Raw genomic sequence first — 16,584 nt, 5'->3', positions numbered from 1 at the left:
GATACATTGAGAAGCAGAAGACCAGAAACGCCCAGTATTGCTCCAATCCATTCAATTTTCTGTTGTGGATTGTTCGGCGTCCAAAATGGTATATCTTGCGGAATGCGGGCTTGGCGGCACGGGTATGGTTATTGTTGACCGTCAAAGAAGGTCCAACCAATTTTGAGGATCTCCTCACAGTTGATGGGCATCTGTATCCAACTTTTCGGGCAGCATGTCAAGCAATAGGCCTCTTGGAGGACGACCAGGAATGAATTCGAACTTTTGAAGAGGCAGGCATTTTCAGAACCAGCATATATTTGCGGTCTCCCGCAGCTAGAAACAGACTAAGGACTAATCTTTGCCACGGTAGACTCCGCTGTAGACGAACTTACAGCCCGTGAGGATCTCCAGGAGATGGCTGAAAGGATGCGCCAGTCATTTAATGACGATCAACGTGCGGCCTTTGACAGGATTGTCACCAGTCTAGAGAATCCCGGTTCGAACTATAGTAATTTCTATATTCAAGGTCCTGGTGGCATAGGCAAGACTTTCTTATACCGTGCGCTATATTTGTACTTTGTCGGTCGTGGCAAGACCGTCTTTTGTATTGCGTCATCCGGCATTGCAGCGCTTCTCCTACCTAATGGTTGTATAGCACATTCTCAGTTCCGGATTCCTCTAGATACCAAGGAACATTCAGTTTGCGATATCAAAGTGCAGTCCCAGCTAGCCCAACAGCTCCGCCAAGCTAATCTCATTGTCTGGGACAAAGTTCCTATGACAAGCCGCTATATCTTTGAGGCAGTGGATTGTACTCTCCGCGATGTCACAAAAAGCGAAGACTCCCTCTTTGGTGGCATCGCATTCGTGTAGATCCAACGGGGGTGTATCACCGCCTTAGTTATAGCGCATCCTTTTTGGCCCAGTGGGATTTGTCGGATTTGTCGGTTTATTCCAGGCCAATCCTGAAGAGTGTTTTACTAGGATGAAAAGAAAAGAAGTGACTAGCAAGATTGTATGTGTTGAGTTCTCTGTCTCTGTTGATCAAGTTTCAAAGCTGGGTATTTATAAACATCTTTGGCGGGGTGATTTGTGAGCTATCATGAGGGGAAAACATTGGGCTGAAATCTTGGTGCCCAGATATATGACCTAAGGTGCCTTTTTAGACCTGTAAGATCGAACATCGAATCTCTCTGCCTCATTTGTAGTCCAGATTATCTGACATGATTTGGACAGTAATTTGGAGCGAAAATTAGCATTTGATTAATAAGGGATACTGTACGGTACAGTATCCGGTAATAGTATTTACAGAGTGAACCATGTCGATAACACAAGGGAAAAGAGAGACTTCCACTCGTTTAGTGAGAATAGTGTTCGATCTGGGTAAATGTGGTACATCTTTGATTGCGATGGTGTAATGAAAGTGCATCAGTAAGCAGACCAGTCTGGGTACAGCCTCACATCATGCACAGCGCTACAAGTACAGAAAAGATGAGAATGGTGCTCATATCGGTCCATGCATGCAAGGTTCTCGCTTCGCCTGTTGGAGTTGGACTGCTTGATGATATACCGCTTGCAGCCTGACTACTGGTTGGAAGTCCACTGGTGGATGCCCCCCAAACACCACCCGCCACAGAAGCTGGCACTGTGCTGCCATTCGCATTCGCTGCTGACGCCTTGAACGCAGTAATGGTATTCGAACCGTTCGATCTGGTAATGAAGTTAGTCACCTAGCAGGGGCTTTGTTGCCCTACGAGCACTGGATTGACTTACGGAGGATTGATGACACCAACCATACCGGCCTGGCAATGGCCAGGTTCACCACAGTAGTACCATATTGGGTTTGTATCATTTATTGTCAGAGTTAATACCGTCGACTATCCGAGAGATACATCAGACATTGCCTATCAAATTGTGTACATTGATATGATTTGTCGGACTTACTGATCCTCCATTAGAGCCAGGTACAGACCCGCTGAAAATCCCTGTCTGGATAGTAGGGTGACACGGATTCTCAAAAGAGGCTCGTGCTACTGAATGGGGTCCCGGGTAAAAATGGAACTCAACCTTCCCTCCTGGAGAAACTGTGAGCGTATCTGGGTCAAAAGTGAATCCATTCTTGCCGACAGCGATCGTTTGGACTGCAGTTGAACTTGAAGTGGAGGAAGGCACAACAGACGTTGTTGTAGCGCTTTTTGCGGTAGTACCTGGGTTTCCGTATTGAGCACTGACCAAAGCAACCCAGCAAAGGATGGAGATAGACCTAAGAATTTGGACCATATTCGCAAGATGTCAAGAGTGCTTGGGGGGATAGTCATTCAATAGAAGACCAAAGGAATGCTCTTGGAGCTGCCATTCGAAGGTGATGGTTCCCTCTGGCTCATTTTTATACTCCTAGAACACGGAGAGAGACGTTGATGGCTGATACAGCTGGTTTGTTATCTTTAGGGTTAAAGCCTCAAATCAAATGGTCCAAGCTGAAATTTAAGACTTGACTCCGCCACACCGTCCGAGTTCCCGGATTTCGGCTGGTAGCTATCCCCCATACATATTTAGCAGACCGACGAGTCAGCGGATTTCTTTTGCAAAGTGTGGGACCTAGGAACTATGGGTGTCTGCACCCGTGTATATGACAGCGTATATTGATTGAACGGTGAGCCAATAAGATAGCCTGGGAGTCTAAATGTGGCAGTTCGAGCGTCTAAATAAGGCAGTTCGAATATCTCAATTAGGAATCTCGAGAATAACTGAGGAAGTCTCTTTCAGCTACAGCTACTTGTCTACAGATCAGAAGGTACAGAGTCGAAATATCGCAAAACTCTGATTCGAACCGTGACGCTGAATAAGTACTTACCTTCTTGCGAAAGTTGATTGACTTCTGAAACGCCAAAAATAGAGCATTGACGACACTGCTGCCGCAACTGCACTTCACCCTTGCTATAGGCGGATCCATGAATTATTCATTTGTGAATTATTATAAAAGGCACTACGAAAACTCTCGTTGACCACTCCTGATGCATAAGAATGCTTGCTTGTTATTAGATATTTTGTCACTGCTTTTTCGCCAGGAACTTTCGATCAAATACGATAGTCTCCGACAATTTAAGTGTCCAATTTACAATATGATGGGGCGAGTATCAGAATTCTATGCAGTTAGTGCTTTGGCTCTCGCTTTCTCCGGAGTCGCCTTTGCCCAATATCAAACATTCACTCCCCCAGGGCAGAATGGGATCTCATACACCGTCAACATTCCTCAACGGACTGCTACGTCTGGGTCGGGGCCAATCTTCATCCAAATGAAATCTACGGTCGGTCTGCAATGGTTTGCACTAGGTCAAGGAACCCAGATGCAAGGGTCACATATCTTTGTTGTTTACGGCTCCGGGAATAATGTTACAGTGTCGCCGAGGCTTGGAGGACCACATGTCGAACCTTTGTACTACTCGCAGGCTCGGTTTTCCGTCCTAAATGGTAGTGGGATTAGCAATGGAGTTATCACTGCAAACATCAGATGCGATAGCTGCATCACTTGGCCTGGTGGGCAAGCGGACGTGACGAGCTCTTCTAGTCCCTGGATATGGGCAGTGAAGTCCGGAGATTTACTCCAGTCAGAAAGTGTTTCGGCCACCATCCAACAACATGACATTGCCGGCCTTGCGACATTGAATCTTAAACAAGCGACGGGCAGTGATTCTGAAAATCCCTTTTTGACTCTCCTAAATCCCTCTAATTCGAGTTCCTCGACAGCTGTGACGACTTCTGGCTCTCAATCTGTTGATAGAAAACGGACTGCACATGCTGTTATAATGATTATTGCAATGGTCGTTTTGTTCCCTTCATTCGCGATCGCGCTTCACTTGGTTTCATCCTCCTGGATTGTCGTTCTTCATGCTTGGTCGCAAGTGCTTACTCTCGCGTTGACTACTGCTGGTGCTGGAATTGGAATCTCGCTAGCCACCACTCTTCAGTTAACAACGTCGTACCATTCAATTATTGGTATTATCGTTGTATCATCCTTAATCCTTTTCCAACCTGCCATGGGTCTCCTGCAGCACCGTTATTTCCGCAGCACTGGAAAGAAGAGCATATTTGCTTATTTGCATCGCTGGTTTGGCCGTTCTATGCTAACACTTGGTATTATAAATGCGGGACTGGGCTTTCGGGTTACTGGTATTGGGAGTTCCATCGCACCGGTCGGGGCAGTGATTGCATATGGTGTGGTTGCAGGCATTGTCTGGCTAGTGTATGTTATCATAGCAATTTTACTTCCCCACAAACGACGCTATGCACATCCTGCTTGAGCTTGATGATTCAGTCTGGACCGAGATACATTCTGCATACGCTTTAAAATCCACAACCAATTGAAGGACGCACAGTTATTTTCCATGTCTGAAATTGTGAATACTCAGCGCTCCCAAATGTACATTACTTGATACGCATTAGAACATATAAAATACCATATGAATACATATGAACACATATACTCATGGGAACAGTAGCCACGCAGTACCAGCATGTAGTTTCCTCTAGCAAACTTACATAAGGAGTCGGTGTTACTAGTATCCTCTGGTAGTAGCAAGTACATGTATGTGCATTGCAAACATGTTACCTGCTGACAAAGCTTATGTCTAGGGAGGCATTTTCCAGGTTGGGTAGATAGATCAACTCTAGCTAAGGTGCCATCATATGTTACATCTAACAAAGCACACATTTCGAATCCTCCAAAACTGACGTCGACGGTTGAGACTACTGCATGTCTTAAATAATCTCTGTTTACTTGATATGGAACGTACCGGCATGATTTCAACTCATCACTAGAGAGCAGCATGGCGACCTCGCTATTTCCGGAAATGGAAAATGGCCCCTAAGCTCGGAGATGGGCAAACTGCGATGCAACATTGCATTCACATACCTTTTTTTTTCTGACTCAATCATGGTCGGCGTTGGGTAATGTTTCATATTACTACACACTAAGAAAAAAGCCGAGCTTGAGTTGATCCAAATGCGTACAGCGTCAGCTCGCCGGGTTATAAAATGCTGCGCGACCACCGCTCAGGTAGGCCGGTAGCCTTTGTACAGAAGCTCTTTTCCACTCCATCGATAACTTTGGAAGAGATATTACCCTCTAAGGTAGACATCAAAATGTATATTCCATCCATTGCCGCCGCTACCATTGCAGCTCTGAGCCTCGCATCTCCGGTTCTGTCAAACCAGAGCTTTGTCAACACTGGGACTCTTAGCGGCTGGTCAACCCAAAACATCGAACACAATGGCAGCATTGAACAAGTCACCAACGTAGTCTACAATGGCACATCGGCTCTCAAATTCACTCAGGTCTACGACTCGAACTACCACCAACGCTATCACTCCGAAAAAATTGAGACGCAAGTGTACAAACTCGGAGACCAAGGGTTCTACGGCTTTGCATTCAGATTACAGGAAAACTGGCAAGCTTCCCCGGCTCAATCTTACAATATTGCACAGTTCATCGCGGATTTCACAGACACTGGTTGTGATGATTGGATGCCGTCAAGTATGGTGTGGGTTATTGGGGACCAGCTTGCAACGAGGGTCAAGTATGGCAGTATCTGTAATCAGCAGATTCAGGAATGGAAGGGCCTGAAAACAGTGACACCTGGAGAATGGCACACAATCGTTATCCAGGCAAACTGGCAAAGCGATAGTACTGGCTTCTATAAAATGTGGTACGATGGTGAGAAAGTGGTCAACGAACTCAACCTAGCCACCATGATAGATGACGCACGCCCCTTTGATTTTCATATCGGCATCTATGCAAACGGGTGGCATGACCAAAAGAAGAATCTCGGAACCCAGAACACGCGGGAAATCTGGATTGATAGTGTTGGCATTGGCAGCACATTTGCGGACGCCGACCCAACGAAGATTGAGGGTTGATGGAGGAACACGCCGCTTGGGATAGCGTTTGTACATACAAATCCACTGCTGGGTACACCAGAAGATTACTTTGTCCACCTAAGATTCGTCTACGGTGTAGGTTGTTCTTTCAATTCTCGTCTCTCGTGATAGGGGGGGTTTCAGCTCGTTTAGTTCTCTATATAGCCACTCATTCTCTCTGCAATTTTCTGTATAAGTCACAGGAAGTCATTGTAGATTATGTGTGATCCTTTTCAATTCAAGTAATATTGCCTCAGTAACTAGGTAGCAGCCCACCTCTTCAACACTGATCCTGTCGAGCTGATGAGGCTATCAGACCGAGTCGCGATAATTACGGTATGGTATAATTTCTTCAACGTGTGGCGGTACAATTAGACCTTTGGATCCTTGATATCATGCAAAACCAGATACCTAGGTATAGTCCGGGGTTAAAGGTTAGTATTGAACTTAGATACCGCTAGAAGTCTCGCCACGTTTCGTATACACTTCTGGTATGTTTTGTTCGACGGAGTCCTCCAGAGAAGTGATCGAATAATTGGCCGTCGTAGCTTCCTCGAGTTTATCATCCTCGGTTATCATCGTCCAGCTCACGTAGAGTAAACCTGGAAGACTGGCAAGAAAGGCAATAACATTTGCCCACAATTGCCACTTCAAGGAAACGTTGCAGGCCCCCAGAACAAACGCCATAGTTGAACCGAAAGAACCGATGCCCGTCCTGAGAGTAAGATAGTGTCAGCAAACTGTCATTTTCCATGTGACTGCTTGGATACTCACACCAGGCCTACAATGGATGCGACTTTCCCAGGGTCCAACCCAAGTGATCCAATGAGCCAGTAAATAACCATCATTCCCGAGTTTTCAATGAGTCCATATAGGATGAAAAGTAGGCATGATTTGACAAAGACAGGATCGACAATATCAATAGCCGTGGCCGCCTCCCTTTTGTCGTACTGGTATTGTACGATTAAGCCGTAGACCCCTGGTTTCAATCAGCAATGATTCTGTCATTGGTTAATCGGCGCTACTCACAAGTTAATGCAGTCACTATTGTGTATATAGTCATCCCGTAACGTGCTCGTGTGCGACGACTCCACCGTTTCCTATCCATGAGCCATCCCTGTACTGGGCCAAGAATAGTAGGACCGACTGAACAAATGTCAGTTGGGAGTGGTGTACATGGCAAATAAGAACACGGAACCCCTACCTAGGTAGAATAGAGTACTCAGCAATGCACGAGCTCTAACTGTATGATAGACTGCATTCCAACCCCACATGTAGGATAGATCCCATTGCTATTGCTTCGTTAGCCACCGTCGCATCTTATATCTTGACAGTGTACTTCGTACGCAGTACAAAGCGAATGGAACCAGTAAAAGAAAACCTTTCAGCGAGAGAACACTCTTTAGGCTCAATAGTTCCTCGTTCCATGATTTGAAACGATGTTCAACGACACGCGATCCATCGCTCCGCTTGACTCGTGATGGACGAGGAATGGTAGCTGCGAGAGGCAATCCAAGACACATGATTGAGATGAACGCAAAATAAGTTGCTAAAAAGGGGTTTATTAGTGAATATGATTTATTGGCGCGCTGATATGGGCAATCACCTACCATCTGAAACTCTGCCGGCGCGGTTTTGATTTATGTTCAAACCAAGGGATATTGCACCACCAATGAACCCGCCAACATTCTGAAAAGCAAATTTCGTAGCCACTGCGCGTCCACGATGATGGACAAAGGGTACTGTAGGTTTATATTATGAGCTGACTGACCAGTCGACCTCAGCTATGAAGAATATGGAGTACACACCCACAAGGTTGATTGCACCTGATGCTGTCCACAAAAACACAGCGCTAATACCGCATGTCGCAGCTCCTAAAATTGGGAACCACCTGCGTAATTTGTTAGTCTCTGAGTACGCGTCATTATATCATGCACCTACGTGTTCCCAAAGGCTGCGTTCGTGTAGAGGGCCGCTAACAATGGTCAGCTAGCATACAACTCAGTAAGAATAGGAATGAACCCTACCTGCATACGGCGCGTATCCTAGAGTTCCAATGACCAGAGTCCAGCGGACACCAATTCTGTTGCACACCAGGCCTGATATAAAGCCTAAAACGGTCATGGTCCCAAAAACAACCGCATTAGCAATATTTGACAATGTTGGTGACTCTTCGCCGGCAGCCTAAACCCCTGTGAATATGGAGCGATTCGGGGTCAGCAGAAATAGCTTACGCCGAGGCCCTAGATAAACGGCATGGTCACTTCAATGTTGCGCACCAGGTCAAGTTGACAAGACAACCTACATTTAGGGCAGAAAACATGCCAGGGTGACAGAACGCCGTCCATGCGACAACGATCACGCTGTACCTGTTTCAAGTTGACCAGAGGTTAGTTGCCGAAAGTAGAAAGAATAGCTTTCAGATGCGGTCCAAGAGCAAGATCAATACCAAGGATGAAGATAGATGTGTCGCATTCTGGATAGACGTGACGCAGATACTACAGAAAATAAGGTAGAAGTTCAAATGGTGCCTGAGCTAATGTCTCTACATTATCTTGAAGGAGATTCAACGTCTTCTTAAACCCTCCCAGCACGCATATCAGACCATGAAAGTTTGCAGAGTTTGTGGGTATCGATTCATATTCAAAATAGTTCCGGATGGTATTCCGTCTCCAAGGCTCATGATTGGTGACATTACTTCGGTGTGCGAATTGACGTGATTATAAGTATCGCTTGCGAAGTACTATTTAAAAGGTACAAAGGTCGATCCGTCGAATCCCTAATTGCTATGGATGTTAGGGTATTTCAGTCTCTCAGTACAAAGTTAGCCGAGGAAAATAGGTACCTAAGTGCGTTGCAGTATCTTAAAAATTCAATTGGGTTTATTTGCTGAAATATTTTACTGGATTGAGTTGTTCTTTCGCCCTCGCCAACATGCCACGAAACAGGATCATGTCGCTTAAATATGTGAAATTCTATCCATGATACTTTCAATGGATTTTGTAGAAATTTCTATCTGACCTGTAACTGTTCACAGATGAGCTCCTAATTCTACGCTTCGTTTATGCCTTCTCTTCGAATCCTCCAGTGCGGCTGCCTCTTTCCAAACTGCTTGTACCTACAAGACAGAGATTGTCAATAAATGAATTATCTAGGGATTGAACAGGATGATGACATACATCGTAGTCGAACAGCCATTTGTGTTGTCTGCTCCATTTGTTGCGGACTGTGTGAGCTACTCCCTCGTCGAATGAAAAGTTTCCTACTTCTAAAATTCGGTCCGATGCCTTGAAACCATCCAAAATATCATACTTCACGAAAACAAAATGTCAGTTTTGAGGGTTTGAAACTGTGGTAAGCTTTCAATTTCCAACTAACCATTGACTGATAATGTGGAGACCGTACTTGATCATACAAATCGAGAGCGTCTCCCAGTTGATATCCACGACTTCTTGCCCAGGCGACTGATTTTGCCAGCGCGAAAGCATCCTCTAGGGCGAAACCTGCACCGGCGCCTGAATCTCGATGTCAGCTAAGAACGCAAAACAGCTATCAAGATAAACTTACCAAATGCACCTGATAACGCTGTTCAAAGTTATTAGTGTACATGCACCAAGGTTTGACGAGTGGGCTTACGATGAGAGGCATCTCCAATCAGAGCAATAGATCCGCGAGATACAACTGAATCAAGTCTAGGACCTGCGAAGAGAGCAAACTTCTGGACGTCTGTCACTTTATTGAGAACTTCTTGTATAATGGGTGCAAATTCCTATCTCGTCAGCTTCACCATAAATGTGTATGGTAAGCATTAAACACTCACTTTCCATGGCCTTCTAAACTCTTCAAGAGTAGCCTGTTCCCCCCAGCTTACACGGGCCACATCTGCGGATTCGTTGGCATTGACCGTAATCTCGTATATTCCTCCGTTCAAGTTGCAAGTATACACCCAATCCGAAGGTCCGTGCCAAAAGGTGACTGCATCTGGAAAGTTAGGTATACTGAGTATCTTCTCCGTTGGAACAAGTCCACGGTATGCAGTTCTTCCAGTGTATGCGATTTTATGATCCGGGAATGCAAAACTTCTGACAACCTGGAAGTTGAGACATCAGTAACTCGTCCCATACATTTTGTTTCCGTGATTGGGTTAACTGACAGACCGGACACCGTCAGCACCAACCAGTAAATCAACTTCATCTACATGGCCATCTTGGAAGTGAAGTTGTAATGTCTTGGTGGGTGTTCCCACAACCCTCTCAAGACGAGAAGCTAAGCGGAGTCGTGACTTGTCAACGTTGGATAGAAGAGCTTTTTGTAGAACTGAGCGGAATGCACGCGCATGAAAATGCTCGGGAGGACCATCTGGGGATTGTCAGCCATTGAAGGGTAATAACACACTAGAGATAACAACCATTCTGCTCAATTGTAAGGAGAAGTTCTCCGGTTCGTCCGTTCCTATAAATATGTTAGATTCTATAGCGATTGCCGTTATTTGAGACTACTCTTTCCTACCGGTGTTGTAGTGCGTGGCCGTCGGCCGGACGGAATATTTCATTGGGGTTTATGTTCTTCGATGCTCCCATTACATCCAACATGCGCCATGTATTCTTCTGGATGCTAATTCCAGTTCCTATTTCACGAAGAGCCCTTGCCTGGTCGTAGATTTTGAGATCAACGAATGGCAGTTTTTGGAATTCGATTGCCGCACCCAGACCAGCAGGCCCGGCACCAATGATCGCTACACGAATCTTGTCCAACATTCTATCACTATTCGCAGTTGATCCTGGTGGTGACCATCTAGTGAGACATGTACAAACGTCAAAAGGAAAAAAAAAGCTTTCGTAGCTCGAAGCGCTTAAAAAGCGATAGACATAGAGTACTTCGTTCCAACATTTAAATTTCCATTTACTATCATCCAAGGCCGAAATACACAACGTGATCCGTAATTGAGACTCCTCTGGCTTGCTTAAACAGTCGGATATCTTCCGTTCCCAGCCAATCGCAGGATGTTTATTCCCAAGGAAAAAAGTGCGTGCTCACCAGTAGCAAATTCGCCATTTTAGTTAGGGCTTAAGTGGGTCTGTACCTATATCGCAGCATTCGCCCTGGCAAGCCTTGGAATGGAATGGATATTTTGCTCCTCGCACTGATTTCAACGGTATGATAGATCCGGTGCTAACCTGACTTACAAAGCCATATATCCGAAGATGTCTCTTATCAAGATTAGTTATATGGGACCTTGCCTTTGTTCCAAGTTTTCGCACTGAAATCGACGCAGTCGACATTTAAGCCGACCTCGCGACTGCATAACATTGGCCTCATATTCCGTCAGAGCCTAGCATCGCCCTGTGACTTCCAGATCAGGTTATTTAAGGGATGATATATTCTCATATGACTTCAGATCATGGCAGACTCATCAGTATGGACGAGGAGCGAGGCCACTTCATATAATAGGCATCTTAAACGTTTACAGCCAAGCCAATCACGTCGATACCGGGAAGGACTAAGAGAGAAAGAGGGCCACAACAGCCATGAAGGAAACACTTTAGCTCTCAAGTCCAGTATCAGGGAGTCTTCCGCGTATTCGCGGCGAGCGTCCCGAGCCTCTTCCGTAAGTACTCGGGAAGTCTCTACAGCATTAGCTTGGAATTGACAAAATCACGAGGCGTGTGATACATGTCGTCAAAAGAAAGTTCGCTGCAATGAAGGACGTCCTGTATGTGGCTTCTGTGTCCAGCATGGCTATCGATGCAACTACCACGCGACAACCGAATCACGGTATGAGTCAAGTCATATCACACGAGTAAACGAGCCTGGTCATATAGGCAGCTAACGGGTCAAAATAGTGTGGCTATTCAATTGAACAATCTCACCGAGCAAATGAATAGTATACAAGAATCGATTCAGCACCTTTCTTCAATAACGCAACGGCATGATTCAATTATATCTCGTGTTCTAGCCGAACAGGGGACATCTCCATCTGCAGAAAGTAGTCTTTCACTAGACTCCGCGGCTGTTGCCTTGTTGCAATTCAATAGGCATGAGTTGTCCTACTGCATCTCCGACGAGCAGAGAATATCGCGTCCTGTCAGCCCCAAATTCGACCAAAATACCACTTCAAAGATTAGATCCTCGCTAGCTCAGTCACCAAGCGCAACGCAGTTCTTCACTTCATCAGAAGTGTTACAATTAAGTTCTTCAGTGCAAAAGTTCTTCGATAAAATATGCCCCTTATTTCCTATCATCTGTGACCTCGCTGCGATGACAATTGTCTCCTCTGTGATTTCGCATGGCTATGGAGATAATATTGAAACTTGTCTCGCTTTACTTCTTGTGGCAATTGTCAAAGAGTGTGATACCTCCACCCTCGGCTCTGGAAGGGGCGATTTTCAATACGCACTGTCAATCCTCGCTCGTGTGCACTGTGACTTTAGTCTGGAATTTGTGCAAACTGAAATTCTTGCTGGTATTTATCTGTATCGTCAATTCAAGCTCATGGAAGCCTGGAAGCACATACACGCAGGTTGTACGACACTATACGTCTTAATTCAGAGGTAAGTCAAACCCAGTTGCAATCATCTCTTAAAAAGTGGAAGAAACGGTGAAAGATACGTAGCTGACTAAGTATCAAAGGGACCTAGAACATAAACCACAAAGAGAAGATACAGAGAGAAATACCATTCTTCGCTTGTATTGGATTTCTTTGAACTTGGAACGGTATTCGAAGACTCTCTTATTGTCAGTTGAGATAACTCGCTAATGTACCCATAGAGACATCATAAATTGCGTCCATGGGCTTCCAAAAACATCATTGACGGACTTCCAGGATATACTTGCTCTTCCACTCGGTTGCGAAGAGTCCACGACCACATATCTGCCTATCACGACACGAACAATTTACACATTTTTTCTAGCAGAGACCAGCCTGAAGGCTATACTGGCAAGAATTCGAAAAGCAAGCATAACTACGGAGAAATACCACTCTTTTGATTCAAAAAACCCAGTCATTGAGGAACTCGAATGCCAGCTGTACAACTGGTCAACCGGAATTCCGGTATTTCTGGACTGGTCGCCGAAGCCTGGTCAGGGCACCCTGGCTCAGAACGCAAGCAGATTGAAGCTCCTATATTGGTTTACAAAGATATCATTACATGGTACCCTGGTTAAAGATGCGCTTGCTCAACATACTGACCACTTGACCATGCAAAGTTGGATAAAATTACAGGATACGTTGATGGCGGCTAACAATATGATATCGGTGTTTGTTTCGGAGCAATTAGACCCGGATCCCATTCTTTGGAGCTAGTAAGTATCCAAGTTTAGATGTCATAACATGGATGAAACTGACATTCATTTTAGCGTGCAAACCGTGATACCTCTTTTGGAGAATGCTACCGCCAAGGATATCCTTCGGTTGAATCTCTCGTCAAATTATGACAATTTGTTACGCCAAACAAGGGAGTTACTCTTATCCGCATACCCAGGTACCCGATATTTGGTTGGTTTGAACCAGGAGAATAGCTGACTAGGCGCTGCATTGTACACATGCACCTTGCAAACACGGATGATATTCCAGTAATCATTCTGGGGGAAATGCCGCTCGATTGGATTTGTTTGAGCCATGTAAAGGTAAAGACCTTGGAATGCTTTCCAGGTAGAAGACGTGGTGGGGACTCAGAAAAATCACGAATCGTTCTGGATATGGACACTTATAGACGTTAAAAATGGACCGGGAAATGTATCACAGTTCTTCATTAGTGCCAGTCCCTACTTACCATCCTCGATTCTTGATTTGGGCTAGGAATCTCTGCCTCAGGTACCCGCAAGGCTCAAGGATCCCCTTTAGAACTGGTCTCTACTAGTCTTCGTGTCCATCACAAATTTCTATTGCAGTCACATATTCCATGTACTTTGGGAAAAATCCGCTATGCTCCCAATCCAAGATAGCTGTTACTGTGCCATCCTCCATCATAATGTTGCGTGCGGAAAGGTCGCAATAAGTCAAAACTAAATCTTATCTTTGAGAGAAGGCGTCTCGAAAGTGCTCGAGACCAGGATGACGGCACGCGCTCAAGACACCAATCATCAAACTGTTCCTCCAAGTCAAATGAGCCCATGAACTCATATCCGGTACCACATCTCTGATAAAAGTTTGACGTCTCATGACGACCAGCCCGTCCTATAAATGGCTGCGTACAACGTCTAAAAAGCTGTTATTGTTCTTTGGTCATCCAATAACATATTTTATAAAGGAATACACCGCGAACGAGATTAGTGACGATTACGATATCATATTTCCCGGCCCGACAGCATCCACGATACTGAGAGACTAGAAGACCCAGCTGTTCAGACGCGTATTTTAGCCTAAGTGCCTCCACAGAACCTATATCTGAGTTTGAGTGTTCCTCACATATATTTTTGCCGGTTTTATAGCCGTTACCTTGGTACCTAGGTGGAGTAAATACATACAATGTAAACTCGAGTTATTGTATGTCCAAAACGCCGTACTGTTTCTACCTATCTAGGGAGATGTGTCGGTACAGTATATTCCTTGATACTGCATTGTGCAATTATCGTTCTAGGCACGCGGAATACAAATTCAGCTCCCTGACCTCAGGATACAGATACCTACTAAAAGTGGCAGATTCCCGGGCAAATTTGGTCCGCGTTATAGTTAGATTTATTCTGTACCTAAGTAGACTGCAATAGTATACTAGATATCTAGGTAAGCACACAATCAAGGATGCCTTTTACCTCGAGGCATCAATTTATATTCATTATATTTTCCATATATTATGTTCATGATTTGTACGGTGTTTCATACGGCCTTTCTGCTTGTGGTGTAATTCTGGCCAAATGACGACGTTCACCAGTAGTCCAATCGAAGATAGCCGAGTGTGCAGTGACTCGATTCTGGGCATCATGTCAATAATCGGCATGCTGTGATAGGGATAATTCTTGTCAAACTTACATCCCACACAACAACAGTCTTAGGCTCCCATCGGACACGAGCTTGGTAGTCGATTCCACGACTTATATGACTGAGCAGGAATGATAACAAGGATTCGCTCTCCTCTTTCTTAAGCCCAACAATGCTACGAGTGACTTGAAAAAAATCAGACAATATAAGTTTAAAGAGTAGTGGAAGTTACTTACAGCCACCATTGACGTACAGAGCCTTTTCACCGGTTGCGGGGTGAGTCCGCACGATAGGATGTTCGTTTGTAACTGGCTCGCGTCTCACAACACCCCCCCGACCTCTGCTAAACTCTGCTTGTTCAACACCAGAATGTATTGCTGTTAGTCCATGGAGTCTTTCTTGAATGGCTGGAGATAGGCGGTTGTACGCTTCCACCTGGTTCACAAACGCAGTGTCACCACCGACTTCAGGGGAGTCGAGGATATAGAGAAAAGTCGTTCCTGGTGGTTGCTGCTCGTAGGAAACATCCGAGTGCCATTGTACGCTGCTGTTGCGGTTGGCAAAGTAAGCTTCCACCTCACCATCTGAGCCATTGCGATAAACAATGTGGAGTTCCGGGTGTCCTTCGGGAGCACCGCTCGTAGGATGAATGTGATGGCGGCCAAAATAACCACCAAATTCTAGAGCTTCTTCAATTGGAAGGTCCGCGAGATCTTGATCCCGGAAGGCGACAACTTTTCGTTGGGCAACTAGTAGGGCTAATTGATCCTTTCCAGCAGCTGATAGTTTACTCAATTGAACTCCACGAACTTCAGATCCAGTTGTTGGTGTAAGTTTGCGGATAGAAGAGCCCTCTGGTAGGAGGTCCTTGAAAGTTGGATCCGCGTCTTTACCATGTTCGACATGGACAAAAGGCTCAAGAGGTGGGTATTTTTCGCCATGGTCCCATGTAGGCAGGTAGTGAGGGTACTATCGAGAATGCCCATGACTTACGTCAATTTATACGCTCGAACACTTTTATGACAGGACGCTTACACTGGCCGGAGTCTTGCCATCTTCCTCGTCAACGATTCTCCTAATCTTAGGAGATGTTTCATCATTTCCAGATGTAGCCTTGGTAGGTACTACTAGAGAAGATGTCTCCTGCTTTTCAAGGATCACGGCCACAGAGGGAGCCATGTTGACTGGTCTCTTGCGTTACTGAATAGTGAGCTTGGCAGAGTAGATGGCCTCGGGAACTTTGGAATTCTTTCAAGTGAATAATGGCTCTGTGTAGCAGTGTAGCATGGGTGGATGTAAGATGAGATTCTTCGCTCTATATATACTTTTTCCGGGTTCGTTGCCGACAATGGACACACCATCCCTGTACTGTTATGCACATTGGAGGATATCACCTCCCGGCTACTCGGCACAAATATCGCATTATGTCTTTCCACTGCTTCCATTGACTGTCCGCGTGGGATGTGCATTCATTGCATGCTCATTTGCTGGGATTGGATTGCGTGCGATATACCAAATCATTGCAATTTTGTTGTCCTGGAAGTCCAATTAAAGCAATCGGGACTCGTCTCTATCGGGGGGGAAAAAATAATAAAAATAAAAAAAAGTTTTCGTTTTGATTAATATATCCATATGTGAGTCTTCCAGCACATAAGTTGTGTCTATCCAAGTTTATAGGTCATCATGGCCTGCGCTAATGGCGTTTACAGTTGAAAAAACACCAAATGCTCACGGACAGCAACGGTGTAGACCAGGAAGCCGATAACTTA

General features: G+C 45.2%; 8 protein-coding genes across 8 annotated transcripts, besides 1 other annotated feature; 4 read left to right on the top strand and 4 right to left on the bottom strand.

Moving 5' to 3' along the window:
* Positions 1-85: 85 nt before the first annotated feature.
* TSTA_022450 (uncharacterized protein) lies at positions 86-1,002 on the top strand (the record flags this gene model as incomplete). Its single annotated transcript, XM_002484380.1, has 3 exons — positions 86-150; positions 249-304; positions 353-1,002. The coding sequence occupies 3 exons, from the start codon at positions 86-88 to the stop codon at positions 853-855; spliced, it is 624 nt and encodes a 207-aa protein (XP_002484425.1). The 3' UTR covers positions 856-1,002.
* Positions 1,003-1,439: 437 nt separating this feature from the next.
* Positions 1,440-2,262, bottom strand: TSTA_022440 (extracellular serine-rich protein, putative; the record flags this gene model as incomplete). Its single annotated transcript, XM_002484379.1, has 3 exons — positions 1,440-1,692; positions 1,756-1,859; positions 1,927-2,262. 3 exons carry the CDS (start codon positions 2,260-2,262, stop codon positions 1,440-1,442), a joined length of 693 nt encoding a protein of 230 aa, XP_002484424.1.
* Positions 2,263-3,104: 842 nt separating this feature from the next.
* Positions 3,105-5,898, top strand: TSTA_022430 (uncharacterized protein; the record flags this gene model as incomplete). Its single annotated transcript, XM_002484378.1, has 2 exons — positions 3,105-4,225; positions 4,995-5,898. The coding sequence occupies 2 exons, from the start codon at positions 3,105-3,107 to the stop codon at positions 5,896-5,898; spliced, it is 2,025 nt and encodes a 674-aa protein (XP_002484423.1).
* A 447-nt stretch (positions 5,899-6,345) lies between these two features.
* Positions 6,346-8,022, bottom strand: TSTA_022420 (uncharacterized protein; the record flags this gene model as incomplete). Its single annotated transcript, XM_002484377.1, has 9 exons — positions 6,346-6,613; positions 6,673-6,877; positions 6,928-7,044; positions 7,103-7,190; positions 7,245-7,447; positions 7,509-7,640; positions 7,707-7,789; positions 7,840-7,873; positions 7,926-8,022. 9 exons carry the CDS (start codon positions 8,020-8,022, stop codon positions 6,346-6,348), a joined length of 1,227 nt encoding a protein of 408 aa, XP_002484422.1.
* A 907-nt stretch (positions 8,023-8,929) lies between these two features.
* TSTA_022410 (monooxygenase, putative) lies at positions 8,930-10,655 on the bottom strand (the record flags this gene model as incomplete). The annotated part of the gene is made up of 9 exons (XM_002484376.1): positions 8,930-9,016; positions 9,078-9,166; positions 9,249-9,413; positions 9,466-9,483; positions 9,535-9,667; positions 9,719-9,988; positions 10,052-10,257; positions 10,307-10,350; positions 10,408-10,655. The coding sequence occupies 9 exons, from the start codon at positions 10,653-10,655 to the stop codon at positions 8,930-8,932; spliced, it is 1,260 nt and encodes a 419-aa protein (XP_002484421.1).
* Positions 10,656-11,633: 978 nt separating this feature from the next.
* Positions 11,634-12,453, top strand: TSTA_022400 (uncharacterized protein; the record flags this gene model as incomplete). The annotated part of the gene is made up of 2 exons (XM_002484375.1): positions 11,634-11,673; positions 11,855-12,453. 2 exons carry the CDS (start codon positions 11,634-11,636, stop codon positions 12,451-12,453), a joined length of 639 nt encoding a protein of 212 aa, XP_002484420.1.
* Positions 12,454-12,915: 462 nt separating this feature from the next.
* Positions 12,916-13,420, top strand: TSTA_022390 (uncharacterized protein; the record flags this gene model as incomplete). Its single annotated transcript, XM_002484374.1, has 3 exons — positions 12,916-13,049; positions 13,105-13,200; positions 13,255-13,420. The coding sequence occupies 3 exons, from the start codon at positions 12,916-12,918 to the stop codon at positions 13,418-13,420; spliced, it is 396 nt and encodes a 131-aa protein (XP_002484419.1).
* Positions 13,421-14,671: 1,251 nt separating this feature from the next.
* TSTA_022380 (alpha-ketoglutarate-dependent taurine dioxygenase) lies at positions 14,672-15,994 on the bottom strand (the record flags this gene model as incomplete). The annotated part of the gene is made up of 4 exons (XM_002484373.1): positions 14,672-14,808; positions 14,867-15,000; positions 15,052-15,784; positions 15,851-15,994. The coding sequence occupies 4 exons, from the start codon at positions 15,992-15,994 to the stop codon at positions 14,695-14,697; spliced, it is 1,125 nt and encodes a 374-aa protein (XP_002484418.1). The 3' UTR covers positions 14,672-14,694.
* A 403-nt stretch (positions 15,995-16,397) lies between these two features.
* Positions 16,398-16,421: a sequence feature (AT_rich).
* Positions 16,422-16,584: the final 163 nt, after the last annotated feature.

The sequence above is a fragment of the Talaromyces stipitatus genome, genomic scaffold, assembly GCF_000003125.1.
Source record: "Talaromyces stipitatus ATCC 10500 scf_1105507295549 genomic scaffold, whole genome shotgun sequence".
Lineage (NCBI taxonomy): Eukaryota > Fungi > Ascomycota > Eurotiomycetes > Eurotiales > Trichocomaceae > Talaromyces > Talaromyces stipitatus.
This window is presented reverse-complemented; position numbering and strand designations above follow the sequence as displayed.